This window comes from Ranitomeya imitator, chromosome 5 (genome assembly GCF_032444005.1).
Source record: "Ranitomeya imitator isolate aRanImi1 chromosome 5, aRanImi1.pri, whole genome shotgun sequence".
NCBI lineage: Eukaryota > Metazoa > Chordata > Amphibia > Anura > Dendrobatidae > Ranitomeya > Ranitomeya imitator.
In genome coordinates, this window is record NC_091286.1 from 495688728 (window position 1) to 495711803 (window position 23076).

A 23076-nucleotide genomic window follows, 5' to 3' on the forward strand; every position below is an offset into this window, starting at 1 on the left:
GCCCAGCAGGAATTCATGTGAAAGAGGAGCTGAGGATGCCCGCATATAGGAGGCGGTTCTCAAAGTTCTAGCCTGGCAGCCACAGACCACCGACATGGACGCTGGACCAGAGTCCTGCAAATCTTTCTGTACAATTCTAGTATTTGTTATAAAGAAGAAAAATGGTTGGGATCAGTGGGTAAGAGTGAAATTTCAGGGACCTGGGTGGTGGGGCACTCATTGCAGCCAGTGTCATAGGCACCAGAAGAGCTTTTCTCATTACGAGTGCAGGGAACACCATTCATTTTATCATTACAGAACTGTATCCCCAGGGTATATATAACATACCACCCCCCCCAAAAACATGGACTCCAGGCAAGACAGAAAACGCCTGAATAGACAAAGAATTACTTGCACTAATCTATTAGCACACAGCAAGAAGCATGGCATTAATTCCAAACTACGTAATTACAGAACAACCATGGGAACTGTCCATTATTATTATCAGTAAGTTTACAGCAGCCCTAGCTCGCTGCAGATTCTCCCAATGACTGTATCATGGATGAATAATTTGTATTTCGATATTTCCAATGGCTGTGTCAGTACCCACAGCATCTACTCCAACATGACAAGTGAGAGATGCTTTCTCAGCTGCTGAAAGCAAATTACAGAGTAGCTTCATCCTTGAAGATCTAAGTTTATACTTTATTTTTGCTTGAAATAGAAGGAAATAGCATAAAGAAGCCACGCAAACAGTCTCCAAACCTACAGCCACGTTATGACAAGCTGCAATCTCCTTACCACAGGATTACTGGATGGATTTGCATAGGGTAAGCTGCTATGTTGATTACAGGGAACGTGTATCCACCCAGGACTTCCTAATAAAAGTCTGGAATTCTCAATTAGAGAACCTCTGATCTCGCTAAACAGTGAAATAAAGAAAAACTGCCACATACGTCTGATCCTTTCTTGTGCGGCATATTCAAGCGATGGATCAAAACGCTCAGTAACCTACTAGACGTCCCTGACTTCTGATGTACGGAAATATGCAGCTCCGTAGTTTTGTTATGGGTGGATTTCTTGAACTTCTTCTGTGTGTTACCCAATAAAGGTAAAAAATTGTTGTTATATATTCAGGCGAAATGTATTTGCTGTGAAATTTCAATAAGAGAAAAAAACAATGCAAATGTGTGGAAATATTCACATTAAACTGTGTCTCCGCTACACAAATGCTATGCACATATACAAAGTAACCTGCAGCATAAGTTGGAAGGCTGCAGATGTAGTGATGAGCGAATATACTCGTTACTCGAGATTTCCGAGCATGCTCGGGTGTCCTCCGAGTATTTTTTAGTGCTCGGAGATTTATTTTTTATTGCCTCAGCTGAATGATTTACATCTGTTAGCCAGCATAAGTACATGTGGGGGTTGCCTGGTTGCTAGGGAATCCCCATATGTAATCAAGCTGGCTAGTACTGTAGCTATAAATCATTCGGCTGCGGCGAAAAAAACTAAATCTCTGAGCACTAAAAATACTCGGAGGACCCCCGAGCGTGCTTGGGAAATCTCGAGTAACGAGTATATTCGCTCATCACTATGCAGATGTCAAATCTACAGTGCCAGTGTCACAGGTGTGTCAGAGGCAACAGACCGTCGATCTGCAACTGGTTGGCATTGCAGATTCCTTCTTAATCCTTCTGACTTTTGGACCCAGTGGCAACCTCCCTCCGGCTCTAAATGACACACCGGGACCTCGGTGTTTATAGACTCTCAGTCTGCCTCAGATAGCCGCAGGTGATATTCACGTTTTTCCTTGTGATGACTTGGAGCTATAGCAGTCGGCTTACTTCCTCTCTGGTGTTCTTGAAGGATGTTTGGTGTTACTTCTCTGGAGTCACCTCAAGCTAAGTTTCTTCCCTCTTGTTTGTCTCCCTTCTTGTCTTTAGTGTACAGTGGGGGCTGACCAGTGCTTATCCCCTTTCCCTATTCAGGGCCTAGTCTAGGAATATACAGGGCTTAGATTTCCTGCTCGGCGATTGGTGTGGAACCAATATAAGTACGGTAGGGAAGGCAAGGTGCTATTAGATCTGCCTAGGGGTCTCCACTCCCCCTTTCCCTAGTGTTTGGGCTTTCTTCTCCTCATCCCCTCGTGTTGCACTTAGTCTTCCCACACTGTGCGGGACAGCCAGTCAATGTGTTTGCAGCGTGTAGAAGCTACGATGGAATGCATCCTTAGAGGGTTTTCTGCCATCTAAAAATTGGGAAATAATGGGATGTAAGGAACTATTCCTTTACATGAGGGTTCAAGCAATCAGTCCACACCAGATTTTAAAAAACTTACAGTCAGCAGAGGGTCTGCCAATGACCATACTTAAGACTCCCATACAAAATTAGTCTACTGTTGGTCAAACCCGCCAGTATTGGCAGGCTCAACCAATACTCTAATATTTATGGGGTCTCCAAACTCTGCCCCAACAGATGATGTCTGGAATGATAAGAACCCGGCATGTCCGATTTCCGACTGACAATCCTTTTGTGCTTAAGATAAGATGTTGGCAGAAGAGTTTGGAAGCACCTCTCTTTACAGACCACAGGAGCTCATGTGTATAGAGGGGTCCAGAGGAAAAGCTGCCAGCTGAATGTTGGTTTGTCTGGCAGCTATTTATTGAGTATGGGGCCGCTAATGAGGCACATATTGAATTTTTACTTAAAAACTACTTGAACATATACAAGTAGCCTACATTTTACGACGAATAGGGGCAGTGATCATTGCACAAAGTTACCATGTGTTTCCATAGGATAACAACCTGCACTTTCCACAGTCCCCTGTGTTTTTGAGCAGGTGCCATGGGGGCAATTATGATGTCTACAATCTGGAATTCCAGGTGGTTTCCTACTGATGTGACCCAGGTTAATGGAGTCTTTGATGTTATCCCCCTGTCCACATTCCATCTTTCACTGCTTACTCTTTAGAAGACAGAAAATAATCTGATCCCAAGACTAATGACCTTCCTTTGTCCTGAAACATTCAGGGTTTCAGAGTTTCCAGTAATGTCGCTTTCTTAAAGGGAACCTGTCACCCCGTTTTTTGAGATTGAGCTATAAATACTGTTAAATAGGGCCTGCGCTGTGTGTTCCTATAGTGTATGTAGTGTACCCCGATTCCCCACCTATGCTGAGAAATAACTTACCAAAGTCGCCGTTTTCGCCTGTCAATCAGGCTGGTCAGGTCGGGAGGGCGTGGTGACATCGCTGGTTCTTCCTCAGCTTTACGTTGGTGGCGTAGTGGCGTAGTGGTGAACAAGCAGCGCGCGATCTGCGCTGTCATCCCTTTCGTCGGTGGGGGCGGCCATCTTCCTGGGGCCGCGCGTGCGCAGATCGAGTGCTCTGCTGCACGGGGCTTCAGGAAAATGGCCGCGGGATGCCGCGCGTGCGCATTAGAGATCGCGGCGGCCGAAACTCGGCTTTGGGAAAATGGCCGCCGCGATCTCTAATGCGCACGCGCGGCATCCCGCGGCCATTTTCCTGAAGCCCCGTGCAGCAGAGCACTCGATCTGCGCACGCGCGGCCCCAGGAAGATGGCCGCCCCCACCGACGAAAGGGATGACAGCGCAGATCGCGCGCTGCTTGTTCACCACTACGCTACCAACGTAAAGCTGAGGAAGAACCAGCGATGTCACCACGCCCTCCCGACCTGACCAGCCTGATTGACAGGCAAAAACGGCGACTTTGGTAAGTTATTTCTCAGCATAGGTGGGGAATCGGGGTACACTACATACACTATAGGAACACACAGCGCAGGCCCTATTTAACAGTATTTATAGCTCAATCTCAAAAAACGGGGGTGACAGGTTCCCTTTAAATAATTGCCTAATTTTTACAAACCGCATTTGCAAAAAACACTAAACTCCTAAGAGAAGCAATTTAGGTGGCAGGAGTCTAGATATATTTTGACAAACTACTGCATTTGGAACAGAATAGGCTTCTTTCTTTAGGGTATATTCATTCTTTAAACACGATAATCTGGTACTTTTTATAAATTACTGTATATTCATACTGAGTTACTGACATGGATATACTTCAAATTCCACATCAAAACCTGCCTCAAACACTTTTTATTCTTTGATCTGCATTTTGAGCAGGATCATCTTAAAAATACAAATAAAAATATCTCAGTGTGGGCAAACCCTAGAGATTCCCACCTTGGGCATTTATACTGTATTCACAGAATTTGCCAAGTAACCTCTGATAGATGTGGTTTCCTCCATGATACATGCAGGACAGGAAACTATGGAGAATGGCAGCGCTCGGCGGTTTCCATAACACCAACTGTGAATAGAGATGTTTGAGTGCACCCATTTATTTTATGCCTAACTACCCATCAGGCATGTGAGGGGACCCACATAGCTGTAGGTGCCAGGATGTTTATCAGGGCCTCCAGACTCTGCCCCAACAGATGATGTTGGTAGAGGTAAGAATCGGGCATGTCTGATTTCCGACTGATAATACTTTTGTTATTCGCAAGATTAGAAGCCACCAGAGGAGTCTGGAAGCCCCTCTCTTTTAGAGGACAAAAGAGCTGTGTATTAAAGAGTAGGAGTAGAACAATACCTAGGGGTGGCAGCTGGCAGAGGAGTGCCGTCGGGCCACCTAATGCGGCTCTGAAGTGTCTCCCCTTAAAGCTTCAATTTGCCATCCCCCAGACTGGGATTCGGCTGTTATCTGACAGTCGGCTCAGAGAAGCTGTCGCGCGCCTGCTCCCAAAGTCCAGTGAACAATTGTCTTTCAGGCGCGAGTACACTTGGAGCTCAGCAATGTAATCATGTCATTTGATCACGCTGCTGACGTCACTCGTTGATGCACAGAAGAGAGAAGAGCATCGGTGGTAAATGCTCCTGTGACTGTGGAGCTGAAGACACCAAAAGATTCAGTGTAGGGGTGGAAGGGAGTGTTCTGTGTGGGGAGGGGGGGGATGGTTGGGTGTTACTTCTGTGTGGGCGGGAATAGTTATGTGTGGAGAAGGGAATTCTTTTTGTGAGTGGGGGGAATTTATTCTGTGTGGAGGGAGGATTTATTCAGTGTGGAAGGGGGGATTTATTCAGTGTGGAAGGGGGGATTTATTCAGTATGGAAGGTGGGATTTATTCAGTGTGGAAGGTGGGATTTATTCAGTGTGGAAAGGGGGATTTATGCAGTGTGAAGGGGAGTTATTTATTCAGTGTGGAGGGGGTAGTCAATCAGTATGGAGGAGGTCATTTATTCTGTGTGGAGGGGGATTTATTCTGTGTGGAGGGGGGATTTAGTCTGTGTGGAGGGGGATTTAGTCTGTGGGGGGTGAGTTGGAGATGGGTGCGGACAGCATGAGTAGCGAGGAGTAAAATGTGTGTGGACATAGTATGAGGGAGCAAGGGTGATGCATGCGGACACAAAATGGAAATTTGGGGGATGTCTGAGGGTAAGTATGGAGTGCGGGGGGGTAAATATGTGAGGAGACAGTATGGTTAGCAGGAGGGACGTACATGAGGAGGGAGGGGGAAACTTGTGAGGAAACAGTATGGGGGAGAAATGTTGTGAATTCCGCTCTTGGGCTCCCTCCGGTGGTTGTAAGTAGCACTTTTGTGAGTTCTGCTCTTGGGCTCCCTCTTGTGGTTTCAAGTGGTATGGCTGCTCCTTGGAGTTAGCTGTCTTCAGCTGCTTCCACTGATCGTCTTTTCTGCTCGGCTATTTATGCCTGCTCTGTCCTTCAGCCAGTGCCACTTGTAAATGGTTCCTGGTTGGATTCACATCTCTTTGGAGTTCCCTGTTATCCTGACCAGTTCAGCAAAGCTAAGTTTTTGCTTGCTCTTTTCTGTTCACAGATTGTGGACTTATCCGTTCTGTGCTTCTATGTTTGTCCAGCGTTATCAGTATGAATTGATTCTGTCTTGCTGGAGGCTCTGGGAAGCAGATTTACCCTCCACACCTTTAGTCAGGTGTGGAGATTTTTAGTAAACTCTGCGTGGATTTTTGTAGTGTTTTATACTGACCGCACAGTATTCCATCCTGTCCTATCTATCAAGATAGACTGGCCTCCTGTGCTCATCCTGGTTTCATTCTGTGTATGTCTTTTCCCTCTCCACTCACAGTCATTATTTGTGGGGGGCTAATCTATCCTTTGGGGATTTTCTCTGAGGCAAGATTGTTTTTCTGCTTCTATCTTTAGGGGTAGTTAGCTCTTAGGCGGTGACAAGGTGCCTAGGGAGAGTTAGGAGCATCCCACGGCTACTTCTAGTTTGGTGTTGAGCTTAGGGACTACGGTCAGTACAGTTACCACTTTCCTTCAGAGCTCGTTCCATGTTGCTCCTAAACCACCGCATCATAACAAGAAAAGTGTGAGTGGGCACAGAATAGAGACAATAAAACAAAGAACCCAAAGTATGGAAATCAATGTCTATATATTGAAAAGAGTATATTGGTATACATCCAATAACCAAATTGCGAATAAAATAAGGACATTGATTTCCATACTTGGGGTTCTTTGTTTTATTACAATACCGAATGGTCTGCCATTCATATACTAAGTAGTGGTCTCTCCTTCTTTTCTTTTGTTATATTTGGCACTTGCGCACCTGCACAGCCCTATTATTATTATTATTATTAATTTCTTTAGCCCATTTTTTTGGTTTTAATAATATCATTTTTTGACCGCTACCTTTGTCCTACAGAATAGAGACAGTAGTGTTAGGAAACGTGTAAGGGCACAGCTAGAAGGGGACAGCATGCCAAGGAGGAGGAGTGTGATGAGATGGAACCATATAGAGACTGGGCCTTATAGGGGGACACAGCGTGAGAGGACAATGTGAAGAGGCGGCCCAGCAAGGAAACGAGAGGGCAGTGTTTAGAGCATGTACCATAAGAGGGACAGTGTGGTGGTCATATTTTGTGTGGAGAATATAGTGTGGGACAATAACTTATTCAGGGGTTCAGCATAGGGCAGATAGTGTGCAGTGCATGCGCTGTGAGAATTCAGAGGCTTGCAGTCACATAGAGTGACTGCAGACTTTGATTTCAAACCCGGACAAGCCCTTTTATTATAAAATTAAAGGGAACCTGTCACCCCCAAAATGGAAGTTGAGCTAAGCCCACCGGCATCAGGGGCTTATCTACAGCATTGTGTAATGCTGTAGATAAGCCTCCAATGTATCCTGAAAGATGAGAAAAAGAGGTTAGATTATACTCACCCAGGGGCGTTCCCGCTGCGGTCCGGTCCGATGGGTGTCGCGGCCCGGTCCAGGGCCTCCCATCTTCTTACAATGACGTCCTCTTCTTGTCTTCACGCTGCGGCTCCGGCGCAGGCGTACTTTGTCTGCCCTGATGAGGGCAGAGCAAAGTACTGTATTGCGCAGGTGTCGGGCCTCTCTGACCTTTCCCGACGCCTGCGCACTGCAGTACTTTGCTCTGCCCTCAACAGGGCAGACAAAGTATGCCTGCACCGGAGCTGCGGCATGAAGACAAGAAGAGGACGTGATCGTAAGAAGATGGGAGGCCCCAGACCGGACCGCGACGCCCATCGGATCAGCCGCACCTGGGTGAGTATAATCTAACCTCTTTTTCTCATCTTTCAGGATACATCGGGGGCTTATCTACAGCATTACAGAATGCTGTAGATAAGCCCCTGATGCTGGAGGGCTTTGCTCAACTTCCATTTTGGGGGTGACAGGTTCCCTTTAAGCCCTGTAGCATGGCAATCCTAACAGCGTGTAATACACTCACGGTCAGGACTCAGATCTGCTTGCAGGTTCCAGCAGTCATTACATTGCCGCTTCACTCATATGCGATTTTCATACAGATGGTCACATGACAACTCACTTTTCTTCCTGCTTCTCTGAGTTTTTCACTGAACATTGAAAGAATAAGTGTGAAAAATCAAATATGTGCTTGGGGGGGAGAGGGGGACAAACTGAATTCTTGCCCTGGGTTCCAGAAAACCTAGATACACCTCAGAGTTGGATAGATAGCTGTCAGCAGAATGATGGTTGATCCAACCGATATTTATTGAGTATGGGGCCCCTAAGGCTGCACAGGTTGGATTTTTACTTTATTACAACAAAACTTATCAGGCAATTTATGGAACATGCAAAAGGATATGCCATGAATGTCTAAGATGGGAATAAGCCTTTAAAGAGGGTTACATAGATTCTCAATGTCAGAAGTTTGAACATATGCAATACTTAATACTATTTTGCAACGTAAGTAGTAAATTATATCCAGTCGAAGCAGATCTGCTGTGGTTCCACATCGAAAAGTGTCAGTTCCGGCACAAGAACAGTTAAAGACCCTGGAAAATCGGGGCAATAAGCCACAAAAGTGAGTGTGTCTGAATAAACCCTTAAATACATGCATAGGAATACACATGTTCTAGGAAGACTCTGTACAGCACACAAAGCAACCATGCCATTTCTATAGGAAAAAAGGTTTATCATCACGTATTCTGCAGTCAGATGGACATGCTGATTGTTTTAGGTTCTATCACAGACCTCCCACCACGTCTGACTCAATAGATCATCATATCCAAGCTGTGAATGCCGCACCTGCCATCAATCTTACTGCAATTCTAATCAACACCTGTATTCACGTCGTCCCAGATGAGCCCATCTTGCCTACACGAGCCATTGATACAACACACAGAAAAGCCGTTGCACATTGTGGTATCTAGAATCACTCCCAAGCTCTCTATTACGCAAGCAAGTCATAAACACCAGCAGTAATACTGAGGGGGAGTCCTAAATGGGCTGTCTGCACCTTAGTGTGCAGCGGAGCTCCTCAAATGGGCTGCTATTATGAATCAGGCACTTATACTAAAAGGAAAATATTATTCAGTGGAAACTTGATATTTCTTCAGTTTAAAAAGGGCAATTACTTCCCATTTTCCCTGATCACTGGTTTATTTCTACACATAAGCAATCATTTCCTGAAGATCTGACTCTGATATCAGCTTTTATAACACGACAACACTGTATATAAAGCAGAACCACAAACATAATGTAAGCCCTTGCTAAATGGAAAGTCAACTATGCAGGATTATTGAGATCTCTTAGGCTACAGCCACACATCCGTGTAAGTGAACGTTTTTATACATTGACTCTTCACAATGTATCAGTTAAAAAACAGGTGAAACTCGGATAGAACACTGAATCTAAGTGCTAAGTCTGTATTCCTAGTTTCACCCGTGTGTCAGAGATTTTCGTAGACTTTAATGGCTGAGTCTGATGTGCAAAACAGATGGGAACATGATATGATCTGAGTCTCGTAGACCGGAGACATGGACCCAATTTTAAAACTGATGTGAGAGTGGCTCTATAAAACTCTAAGCGTCAGACGGATAAGTGAATGTAGCATAAGTGATATCCACTAGATACAGTGTTCCCCAACTCCGGTCCTCAAGAGCCACCAGCAGGTCATGTTTTCAGGATTTCTTTAGTATTGCAAAGGTGATAATTGCATCACCTGGACAGGCAAGCATTCAATCACCTGTGAAATACCGTACTAAGGAAATCCTGAAAACATGACCTGTTGGTGGCTCGGAGTTGGGGAACACTGCAGAAAGTCAATTGATTATTCTCTAGATTTTCCAAGGTGGACTCTGCAATCAAAGCCATGAATATAGTATAGTAATGCCTTACGGGGCTTTCTAACTGCAACTTCTTCTATGTTTGGTCGCCCCGTTGGGGCATCCAAATCCCCTGGAAAACAGGACTCAGACGTTTGCATGAAAATGATGCAAGTTTCATCCCATTTATAATAGAAACTATATTTTTCATGCACAAATTCGGTCACTGAAAAAAAAAAAAAAAAATCGCTCATCTGTACTGTCCCCTTGAATAACATTTGTCCGAGTAATGTCTGTTTTTTTGCTTTTTCCCATAGAGAGCAGTCGGACTGAAAATACCGCCATGTGAACGAGCCCAAACCGTTCTTTCTTTTTGCACTATGTTGGATTCTTTATAAGAATCCCCGAAAAACAGGATTTCGATATTTCAATCAAGCTCTCGGAGTCACTTTGGACACGCTCTGTCCTGCAGTTTTTGTCTTTTTTAGACATGGACAAAAACATAATCTGCTAGGTTTCAGTGATGGACACAATTTTAGGCTTTAACAAAGTTTGCAGTTTTAGTGTTTTTAGATTTTTTATCAGATGTTTCTTTGGTTACTGAAGTACATAAATAGGCATTTTATAAGTTTTTAAACTATTGTTGACAAATATATCAAGTTTATGAAACTTCACGTTTTCTGCAATTTGTCCTCGAATGCAGGATATCAGGGGCAAATCGTGACTGATAGCAACCCAGTCTTGTGTAAGGAGTTTATCAGAATTTATTAGTTAGTATTCGCGTCGGTGCAAATCGATTCGCAAGACCTGGTCCATCAGCCATGTCAGTAACCAGTGGCCGTAGCGTGGGAGCCCTAATATCCGCCTCTTACCTGGAGGCATTCGCAGCTCCATTTTTGATCACCCAGCCTACAGCAATGTCATCGTTATGGCGTGACATACATGTGACATCACAACAGGCCAACTAATCAAAAGAGCCAAGGATGCCATCAGGTAAGAGGGGCTGTTCTCCCTTTTAGGCGCCAGAAATTAATGATGTAGCCAATGGACAGAGTCTTGCAAATCGACTCGCATGAACTCTAATCAATAGCATTGCTCTTTTTGGGCCAGTACTGCTGGGATTTTATTATTTTTCTAACATCAGATGCCATACTGAAATAAATCATTAAGTTCACGTTGTATGTTTTGCAGGGAAATGTGCTTGCTTCCTTCTTAAGACATGAATTTCCTTTCTGCTGTAAATGTCGGCAAACCTTAACGCACTATCTTGCTAATAAATTCAATATTTGTATAGCATTGGTAGGAAATATACTTGAGCTGATCATACAATAGAGAATTCAAAAGGCCAAAAAGACAGAGTCTGAGCAATTTTTTTTAAATTGTCAACACCTTGTCATGACAACAGCTGTATGTGACAGATGCTTACTAAAAAGCAAATATCAGACGAAAGGTTGATCAAATACAATAAAAAATGTGATTTTTTTTTTACTATATGGCATCTACCTGCCAAAAGCATTCATATGACAAATAAATAATTATCATTTGTTGGATATTGCTAGGTACTAAAAAGCAAATAAGGCTGATCTGAGATGTTGGACTTTTTCACTTGTTATTGGTTGTAGTTGTTAGAAATATTGGGCATATTCACCCTATTAACATAGGCCAAGGCAACCCCTTGAATTAAACATCAATCGCCAATCTAGCTGGGACGGTCCTGGACTTACATGCTAATAACCTGAGACTGGTGGAAGTCCACAACCCGGCAACCCCAACTATGGGCTGATATCTGGTAGGTAGTTGCTGGATGTACGTAATGTATAGCGCAGAATGAGAAATAAACTGCAGAACTTGTCAGCCGCCACTAAAAAGCGGTGGTGTTCTGCTCTATACATTGCTACCAACTGGTTGCATCCGGAGGCAATATCCTCTGATCTGATCTCATACTGAAGACCTACCCTATTGCCTACTACTCTATGAATTAATAGGTCATCAATACCTATTATACCAACCGTTACACCGATGACTCTACCTTGTGCCAGTCATTACACTGGCTACCCATCCACTCCAGAATCCAGTACAAAGCTGCTACCCTCAAAGCACTCCATGGCTCAGCACCACCCTACATCTCCTCCCTGGTCTCAGTCTACCACCCTACCCATGCCCTCCGCTCCGCTAATGACCTCAGGTTAGCATCCTCAATAATCAGAACCTCCCATTCCCGTCTCCAAGACTTTTCACGTGCTGCGCCGATTCTTTGGAATTCACTACCCAGGTTAATACGATTAATCCCCAATCCCCACAGTTTTAAGCGTGCCCTAAAAACTCATTTGTTCAGATTGGCCTACTGCCTCAACGCATTAACCTAACTATCCCTGTGTGGCCCATTCAAAAAAAAAAACTTAAACCATAATCAGGTTCCTCGCATCATGTTCTCATACACTTTATGCAGTTAATAGTCCTCTGTGTCTGTACTGCTACACACTAAGGCAGTGATCCGGTTCATGCAGTTTTACATGAACACCCGATCCTTACACTATGGCCGGTCCGAATAACTAAAGCATTTGTTACCATCCACCTCTCGTGTCTCCCTTTTTCCTCATAGTTTGTAAGCTTGCGAGCAGGGCCATCATTCCTACTGGTATCTGTTTTGAACTGTGATTTCTGCTATGCTGTAATGTCTATTGTCTGTACAAGTCCCCTCTATAATTTGTAAAGCGCTGCGGAATATGTTGGCGCTATATAAATAAAATTATTATTATTATTATTATTATTACCTTTTAACCTATGGCACTGTTGCCCAGGAACAGCAACCTTCACAGACCTACTGAAAAAGCCATTGAAGGTAATTCAGAAAACAGCTAAAAAGAACTAGCGTATGACCTGTTTTAGGCTATATTAAGATATCTTTAGGATAGACCATCAATATTACATGGGTGGAGGTCCAGCTCTTGGCACCATGATGATCAGCTATTTAAAGGGGTCTTCATTAAGAACCTCTTCACTGATTACCAGGCACAGCTCAGTACTTTTAGTAGTTGCTTTGCTTGGTATAAAACTTCAGTCTGAAATACAGAACTGTGCCTCGTAAACAATGGCGAGGACATTGTGGTTGTCACAACACTGAGGCCACCTCAAACAGCTGATTGGTAAGGATGCTGACTGCCATACTTCCATCTAATATTGATCAGTACTTTGTTTGGGAAACCTAGAACATATTGGGATCTTTTATTTGGACAGCAATGTCTATTCACATAAGTAAGAATACAGCACATCGATGTTTGTCAGGTAGACTCCATTTATTAAAAAATCACATTTTTCATTGTATTTGATATTCTGACAACATACACAAAATATTGTCATGGTTATAGAAACTTACAATGTAAAACAATCTTAAAACACACAAACATTTGGAATCACAATAAACACAGATGGCAAATAACTATAATCATCATATAAAGTCATCCGACATAAATGTAAAAGTGGCTCAGTCAGATCAAAGCATTTTTAAAAGGGAATATGTCACCTCCAAAATCAACGGTAAGCTAAGCCCACCGGCATCAGGAGCTTATCTACAGCATTCTGAAATGCTGTAGATAAGCCCCCGATGTATCCTGAAAGATGAGAAAAAGAGGTTAGATTATACTCACCTCGGGGGGCGGTCCGATCCGATGGGTGTCGCGGTCCGGTCCGGGGCCTCCCATCTTCTTACAATGACGTCCTCTTCTGGTCGTCACGCTGCGGCTCCGGCACAGGCGTACTTTGTCTGCCCTGTTGAGGGCAGAGTGAAGTACTGCAGTGCGCAGGTACCGGGAAAGGTCAGAGCGGCCCGGCGCCTGCACACTGCGGTACTTTGCTCTGCCCTCAACAGGGCAGACAAAGAACGCCTGCGCCGGAGCGTGAAGACCAGGAGAGGACGTCATCCTATGAAGATGGGAGACGCCGGACCGGACCGCGACACCCATTGGACCGGACCAGCAGCGGGACCGCCCCTGGGTGAGTATAATCTAACCTCTTTTTCTCATCTTTTCGGATACATCGGGGGCTTATCTACAGCATTACAGAATGCTGTAGATAAGCCCCTTATGTTGGTGGGCTTACCTCACCCTTGATTTTGAGGGTGACAGGTTCCCTTTAAGGAGGTTCTACACCTGTCTGCTTTCTGTAGTTCTAAACAAGTGTGTCTTCTAGGGGTCTGTCGCACACATGTCTAGACCTACAGAAGACCCTGAAAAAGCCTGTGCAAAACATGCATTGTGATGGTGGGCAGTGAGGTGCAGCACTGTACTATGGCATCTGGTGAGGAATCATTTGGACTTTCTCTTGCTATTTGTATGATGACATTGCCGTATATTTGATGCGCTGCCACAGTATGTTATAGTTGTTCATTTTGCGATGTGTAAGCAGCTACCTGCACATAAATGGATGAAGTGTGAGATCACCTGTAACAGTTGTTTTCTACCGATAGCTATAAAGTGATTACAGACCGCCCGATGCGGAAAGTCTGTGTGGCTCTTGCAATGAACCAAACGCTTTGTAAATGAATATTTGTTCTTCCTTGTTGTGTAGCACACCAGAATTCACTGTGGCTATCACGTGCTGTCTGGAGCTCATTGCCATATGGCAAGTAAAAATAGCAGATGTGTGAAACATAACAGAATAGTGTAGGATGCAAGAATCTTTATAAATAACTACTAACACATTTATCCTCATTATTAGCTCAAGACACCATGTGACATGTGAAAGAACACTTCCCTAACATTCAGAAAATCACCAGTTATTGAGTTGTCCTCTGTTACTTCAAGTATTTGCCCCCAAATTCAAAATGTCCCTGGAAGTCATATGTAGGAAGTCACTGTTTCTGAAAGAATTTCTTATAGGAGAACATATCTCAGTAAACATGGCAGCCAACAATGGCTAGCCCCGTGCTAGATACAGGCTTTGTGTACAGTATATAGTCTAGCCAGGCCCATAAGTGTAATATTACATTATAAATTGGGACAAAATTGTGGTGATCAACAATATAGCATCAATCTTCAAAAACCACACATTTATATGTACTATAATCACGTTTTCCCGAAGTTAGATGACATGGCTCCCTTTACTCATATCTCGTCTGCTAATGACAAGCAGATTCCTGTTCATATGGGAAATATCGCATCACCAACTCATCATTTTCAGGACATCATAAATGATTCGATCATTGACCAGACAGTGAATTCTTCATGATTGTAAAATAACTGCATATGTTTACAACAGACCTACAAGGTGATCGGTATTTGGCTTGTGGGTCTAAAGGCCATTCAAAAGGCAAATGAAAAGGAATTGCACCTGGTATGTTCTTTAAATAACAGCAAATGATCTGGCGTTTCCATTTATTAGTCGGTTCATTAAAACTATGGGAAACCACACCACCAATGAACCAGAAAACACAGCACAGCTTCTATAGGGAGAATATCTCTGTAATACATAACCATACAGCGTCCATAGCTGCATTATGGAGCTGCAAGAATGCGATGTACAGCCATATAGCATCTGTGCACATAGATAATTATTGAAGGGGGATGCCTGGAGGAAAATCTGTACGTGCCGGTTTTTTTTTGGGGTCTATAAGACACACTTTTTTCCTCCCAAAATGTGGAGGAAAATGGGGGGTGCGTCTTATAGTCTGGATATATTGGCTCTGGCTGTGGTGGGGAGGTGGGGAGCTGTATCGGAGGAGCAGCGGGTCACAGAGGCAGGAGCCGGCAGCTCCGGCTAACTCCTGTGCCCGCTCCTAAAGAGATGAATATGCACTGCATTCCACGCCCATCGGCGTGGAGAGCAATGAATATTCATTTCTTCCTGGCATCCTGGAATGATGGATTGGCCCCATCCCCTTGCTGGTATGATTGGCTCCATCCCAGTCCTGGTATCCATGGCCCTATCTGAAAAGATTTAAAAAAACATAAATAAAAATAATCAGAATATTCATTTTTCTTAAGTATCGGCACACGTGACCGCTGGTGCCAGCAGGAAGTAGGAGGCTGACAGTGCACGCTACTGAAGAGGAACGGATACTCACCGAGATCTCTGATGAACACCCTGTGAGTATTCTGGCAGGGAGCAGCGCATGATGTCCCTGCCATACACTGCTTACAAGCATTAAGCAGCTGCTGGCACCGGAGAAGGACGCTGAGACTGCAAGGGAGTGGAGGAAGGAAAGAGTAGAGGTTTGTTTTTTTAAATCTTTTCTGATGGGACCATGGATACTAGGACTGGGATGGGGCCACTTATATCAGCAAGGGGATGGGGCCAATCAATTATACCAGGAACTGGATGGGGCCAATCAATCATACCAGGAACTGGGTGGGGCCATGTATACCAGGAACTGGATGGAGCCAATCAATCATACCAGGAACTGGATGGGGCCAATCAATCATACCAGGAACGGGATGGGGCCAATCAATCTTATCAGAATAAGAATGGGACGATGCATACCAGAATAAGGATAGGACCATGCATACCAGGATGGGGATGAGGTCCATGCATACCAGGATAGGGATGAGGGGACCATATTTACCAGTATAGGTGATCTTAAGTACAGAATTGACCACATTTTTTGCTTCAGTTTTTTTTTCCATAATTTCCTACTCGAAAATCTAGGTGCGTCTTATGGTCCGATGCATCTTATAGTCCAAAAAATACGGTATATCATTTAAAACACAGTGGTAAGTTACCATCAACAATACCTAGCCACATTACAGTGTGCATGGCACCTTTTTCAGGTGGATTCTGCCCATAATCGGCCTGAGAAAATGCTCCATAAAATTAACATCATGCACAATATCTGCTTCAGGGCCTACTGATGGAAATGCAGTAAAGAGTTTCCCTCTTTCAAACAATTACTGTAAAGGATAAAAACTTACTGAAGTGTAATTTGATCTTGCTTGTTTCTGGTTCCTGGACTCTTGCTCCTGGAACTGTAGCCCTGCAAGGTGCTTCTCTAGGGCTTCCCAATCCATTGTGGGAAGCTGAGGTTCCTCCCTCATGAGGCCACCAGAGCCAACAAATGAGTTCAGTGGAGGCCCTCTGACAGAGTTATTCTGAGGTTTGGGAGGGCTGTGCTTGCTTCTACTTGGGGGTTTCGCAGTTACTAAGTTTCCATTTAATTTATGCCGATGAGATGGGTTTCCATTGGTTGCAGATAGATGACCACCTTTAATGTCCTCAAACTCTTCTGCTAAACTCCTGGCTGTGACAGTCCTTGAAAAACAATTGTCCTTAGGAAAGTCATCATCACCTCCAACTTCTTCTTCCTCATCTTCATCTTCCCACTCATCACTCACCTTGTCCACCATAAAGTCCTCCTCCTCATAATCCTCCAGGGCAGCCAGATCCAGGCTGGGGGAAGACTTACAGTCCGAGCAAGGAGTCACTTTGTTGGAGCTAGATTCAGAACTTGAGCGGCTACAAGCATCACTTCCTAAATCCATGCCATCCTCTCTGTAGTCCTGCAGGTAGACATAGCCAGCATGCCAAGGAGAAAGAAAAGGAAAGAAGGAAGACAGATAAGTTTTTGTTTCTTATTCATCAAAGTCAAGCAGCCTGTCTATACTTGCTCTACGGAGAAACAAAAACATGAAGCAACAGGAAACTGCCAGCAAGAATATCCATTCCCTGAGGCTGCACAGATTCCTATCCTTCCACTCCTCCGCTGTCTGAGCCACAATGACACATGCATCATCATAGACACCTCCGACAGCGTGATAATAAGCAGTGTGCCCAACATTAATATTCCTCATAATCATTACCACCACACTCAATTGCTGTTGCAAATATCAGCTATAAACGCTTGTGTGGGCATAACGAGACGGCTCCTTCCATCCAGACCTTACCACACAGAGCTAAATGTGAATCTGGTATCTACAGATATATAAGGCAGTAAATTGCTTGGTATTATCAGGCTATGTTCCCAAGATGAGTATTTGGTGAGTTTTTGATGCTGATTTTCTGCAGCATTTCTACACCCATTAAGTAAAATAGTATACTTGCATCTTTTTGAAAATACACACTTTTTTTTAAAGAAAACTCATCTTGGAAACGTAGCCTAAGGTCAACTGCAAAAACAGAATTTTCCTTCTGACGACCTACAGAGCTAGCAATCCTCTGACAGATCGGGCCTACAGGAGGTCATTTTTAGCCCATGGCTGCTGTTGTGGCATCCACTGGCTGATTACACAAGAGCCTGCGTCTGCGGCTCTAGCGGCAGAGTACAGGCCTCCATAAACAGCAGCATACTGTCTGCACAAGGACTGGCAAGGTAGTGGTACCGATATTAGGTACAGAAAAAAAAGAAAATGCCGAGGTTTCTTTTGGCACCACCCATCTGTTCAGAGATAACCCATGAAACAGTATAAAAAGTTCATTGTGTTTATATGAACGTTTTATTAAGACAATATATGAACAAATACTTGTCCCCGATCTGAGTATTACAGGATTGTCTCTTAACCAGCTGGCAGAGCCCAAAGAAACCTCCTGCATTTTTGTCTTTTCTCTGTGCTGATTACTCCACAGTCTTTGTAATGAGACCGGCAGGCAGCCAACCTGATATATACTGTATACTATGCTCTACTGCATAGCTCAAAAGGTATGGAAATATACAGCAAAAAGTCTACATCAAGAGAGTAATAGTGTCCTCTCATCCTGCAGTAAAAGGGGCTCATGAGAACGTACCCTTACCGCTCCATTACTTATAATGGGATATATAATCGGGCCGACTCATAATAAATGTATAGAAAATATAGCAAAAATGCTGAACGGACAAAATAAGCAGAATGATCTACAGATACAAAATTCCCAAAATAATTTCTGGAAATATTTATTAGTAACTAGATGGTGGCCCGATTCTAACGCATCGGGTATTCTAGAATATGCATGTCCACGTAGTATATAGCACAGTCACGTAGTATATTGCCCAGCCACGTAGTATATTGCCCAGCCACGTAGCATATTGCCCAGTCACGTAGCATATTGCCCAGCCACGTAGCATATTGCCCAGCCACGTAGTATATTGCCCAGCCACGTAGTATATTGCCCAGCCACGTAGCATATTGCCCAGCCACGTAGCATATTGCCCAACCACGTAGTATATTGCCTAACCACGTAGTATATTGCCCAGCCACGTAGTATATTGCCCAGCTACGTAGTATATTGCCCAGTCACGTAGTACATTGCCCAGCCACGTAGTATATTGCCCAGTCACGTAGTATATTGCCCAGCCACGTAGTATATTGCTCAGCCACGTAGTATATTGCCCAGCCATGTAGTATATTGCCCAGCCATGTAGTATATTGCCCAGTCACGTAGTACATTGCCCAGTCACGTAGTATATTGCCCAGTTATGTAGTATATTGCCCAGCCACGTAGTATATTGCCCAGCCACGTAGTATATTGCCCAACCACGTAGTATATTGCCCAGCCACGTAGTATATTGCCCAGCCAAGTAGTATATTGCACAGCCACGTGGTATATTGCCCAGCCACATAGTATATTGCCCAGTTACGTAGTATATTGCCCAGCCACGTAGTATATTGCCCAGCCACGTAGTATATTGCCCAGCCACGTAGTATATTGCCCAGCCACGTAGAATATTGCCCAGTAACGTAGTATATTGCCCAGTGACGTAGTATATTGCCCAGCCACGTAGTATATTGCCCAGTTATGTAGTATATTGCCCAGCCACGTAGTATATTGCACAGCCACGTGGTATATTGCCCAGCCACATAGTATATTGCCCAGTTACATAGTATATTTCCCAGCCACGTAGTATATTGCCCAGTAACGTAGTATATTGCCCAGCCACGTAGTATATTGCCCAGCCACGTAGAATATTGCCCAGTCACATAGTATATTGCCCAGCCACGTAGTATATTGCCCAGCCACGTAGTACAGTTGTGGCCAAAAGTATTGACACCCCCACAATTCTGTCAGATAATACTCATTTTCTTCCTGAAAATGATTGCAAACACAAATTCTTTGTTATTATTATCTTCATTTAATTTGTCTTACATGAAAAAACACAAAAAGAATTGTCTTAAAGCTAAATTGGATATAATTCCACACCAAACATAAAAAGGGTGTGGACAAAAGTATTGGCACTGTTCGAAAAATCATGTGATGCTTCTCTAATTTGTGTAATTAACAGCACCTGTAACTTACATGTGGCACCTAACAGGTGTTGGCAATAACTAAATCACACTTGCAGCCTGTTGACATGGATTAAAGTTGACTCAACCTCTGTCCTGTGTCCTTGTGTGGACCACATTGAGCATGGAGAAAAGAAAGAAGACCACAAAACTGTCTGAGGACTTGAGAAACCAAATTGTGAGGAAGCATGAGCAATCTCAAGGCTACAAGTCCATCTCCAAAGACCTGAATGTTCCTGTGTCTACCGTGCGCAGTGTCATCAAGAAGTTTAAAGCCCATGGCACTGTGGCTAACCTCCCTAGATGTGGACGGAAAAGAAAAATTGACAAGAGATTTCACCGCAAGATTGTGCGGATGTTGGATAAAGAACCTCGACTAACATCCAAACAAGTTCAAGCTGCCCTGCAGTCCGAGGGTACAACAGTGTCAACCCGTACTATCTGTCGGCGTCTGAATGAAAAGGGACTGTATGGTAGGAGACCCAGGAAGACCCCACTTCTTACCCCGAGACATAAAAAAGCCAGGCTGGAGTTTGCCAACACTTACCTGAAAAAGCCTAAAACGTTTTGGAAGAATGTTCTCTGGTCAGATAAGACAAAAGTAGAGCTTTTTTGGGCAAAGGCATCAACATAGAGTTTACAGGAGAAAAAAAGAGGCATTCAAAGAAAAGAACACGGTCCCTACAGTCAAACATGGCAGAGGTTCCCTGATGCTTTGGGATTGCTTTGCTGCCTCTGGCACTGGACTGCTTGACCGTGTGCTTGCCATTATGAAGTCTGAAGACTACCAACAAATTTTGCAGCATAATGTAGGGCCCAGTGTGAGAAAGTTGGGTCTCCCTCAGAGGTCATGGGTCTTCCAGCAGGACAATGACCCAAAAAGCACTAGAAAATGGTTTGAGAGAAAGCACTGGAGACTTCTAAGGTGGCCAGCAATGAGTCCAGACCTGAGTCCCATAGAACACCTGTGGAGAGATCTAAAAATGGCAGTTTGGAGAAGGCACCCTTCAAATATCAGGGACCTGGAGCAGTTTGCCAAAGAAGAATGGTCTAAAATTCCAGCACAGCATTGTAAGAAACTCATTGATGGTTACCGGAAGCGGTTGGTCGCAGTTATTTTGGCTAAAGGTTGTGCAACCAAGTATTAGGCTGAGGGTGCCAATACTTTTGTCTGGTCCATTTTTGGAGTTTTGTGTGAAATGATCAATGTTTTGCTTTTTGCTTCATTCGCTTTTGTGTTTTTTCATTTAAGACAAATTAAATGAAGATAATAATACCAAAGAATTTGTGATTGCAATCATTTTCAGGAAGAAACTGAGTATTATCTGACAGAATTGCAGGGGTGTCAATACTTTTGGCCACAACTGTATATTGCACGTAGTATATTGCCCAGCCACGTAGTATATTGCCCATTCACGTAGTATATTGCCAAGTCACGTAGTATATTGCCCAGTCACGTAGTATATTGCCAAGTCACATAGTATATTGCCCAGTGACGTAGTATATTGCCCAGCCACATAGTATATTGCCCAGCCACGTAGTATATTGCCCAGTCACATAGTATATTGCCCAGCCATGTAGCATATTGCCCAGCCACGTAGTATATTGCCCAGTCACGTAGTATATTGCCCAGTCACGTAGTATATTACCCAGTCACGTAGTATATTGCCCAGCCATGTAGTATATTGCCCAGCCACGTAGTATATTGCCCAGCCACGTAGTATATTGCCCAGCCACGTAGTATATTGCCCAGCCACGTAGTATATTGCCCAGCCACGTAGTATATTGCCCAGCCACGTAGTATATTGCCCAGTCACGTAGTATATTGCCCAGCCACGTAGTATATTGCCCAGTCACGTAGTATATTGCCCAGTCACGTAGTATATTGCCCAGTCACGTAGTATATTGCCCAGCCATGTAGTATATTGCCCAGTCACGTAGTATATTGCCCAGTCACGTAGTATATTGCCAAGTCACGTAGTATATTGCCCAGTGACGTAGTATATTGCCCAGCCACATAGTATATTGCCCAGCCACGTAGTATATTGCCCAGCCACGTAGTATATTGCCCAACCACGTAGTATATTGCCCAGCCACGTAGTATATTGCCCAGCCAAGTAGTATATTGCACAGCCACGTGGTATATTGCCCAGCCACGTAGTATATTGCCCAGTTACGTAGTATATTGCCCAGCCACGTAGTATATTGCCCAGCCACGTAGTATATTGCCCAGCCACGTAGAATATTGCCCAGTAACGTAGTATATTGCCCAGTGACATAGTATATTGCCCAGCCACGTAGTATATTGCCCAGTTATGTAGTATATTGCCCAGCCACGTAGTATATTGCACAGCCACGTGGTATATTGCCCAGCCACATAGTATATTGCCCAGTTACATAGTATATTTCCCAGCCACGTAGTATATTGCCCAGTAACGTAGTATATTGCCCAGCCACGTAGTATATTGCCCAGCCACGTAGAATATTGCCCAGTCACATAGTATATTGCCCAGCCACGTAGTATATTGCCCAGCCACGTAGTACAGTTGTGGCCAAAAGTATTGACACCCCCACAATTCTGTCAGATAATACTCATTTTCTTCCTGAAAATGATTGCAAACACAAATTCTTTGTTATTATTATCTTCATTTAATTTGTCTTACATGAAAAAACACAAAAAGAATTGTCCTAAAGCTAAATTGGATATAATTCCACACCAAACATAAAAAGGGTGTGGACAAAAGTATTGGCACTGTTCGAAAAATCATGTGATGCTTCTCTAATTTGTGTAATTAACAGCACCTGTAACTTACATGTGGCAGCTAACAGGTGTTGGCAATAACTAAATCACACTTGCAGCCTGTTGACATGGATTAAAGTTGACTCAACCTCTGTCCTGTGTCCTTGTGTGGACCACATTGAGCATGGAGAAAAGAAAGAAGACCACAAAACTGTCTGAGGACTTGAGAAACCAAATTGTGAGGAAGCATGAGCAATCTCAAGGCTACAAGTCCATCTCCAAAGACCTGAATGTTCCTGTGTCTACCGTGCGCAGTGTCATCAAGAAGTTTAAAGCCCATGGCACTGTGGCTAACCTCCCTAGATGTGGACGGAAAAGAAAAATTGACAAGAGATTTCACCGCAAGATTGTGCGGATGTTGGATAAAGAACCTCGACTAACATCCAAACAAGTTCAAGCTGCCCTGCAGTCCGAGGGTACAACAGTGTCAACCCGTACTATCTGTCGGCGTCTGAATGAAAAGGGACTGTATGGTAGGAGACCCAGGAAGACCCCACTTCTTACCCCGAGACATAAAAAAGCCAG

The 23076-nt window shown here is 44.0% G+C and overlaps 1 protein-coding gene across 5 annotated transcripts in view; it reads right to left on the reverse strand.

Annotated features, from left to right (window-relative positions):
* SCHIP1 (schwannomin interacting protein 1) overlaps nucleotides 1–23076 on the reverse strand; it is a 770942-nt gene that overhangs the window by 135163 nt on the left and 612703 nt on the right. For all 5 annotated transcript variants that reach the window (XM_069727421.1, XM_069727420.1, XM_069727423.1 and 2 more), the window contains one exon: nucleotides 16473–17057. In XM_069727421.1, the coding sequence (XP_069583522.1) occupies nucleotides 16473–17057 (585 nt within the window). The remainder of the gene's footprint in view (nucleotides 1–16472; nucleotides 17058–23076) is intronic.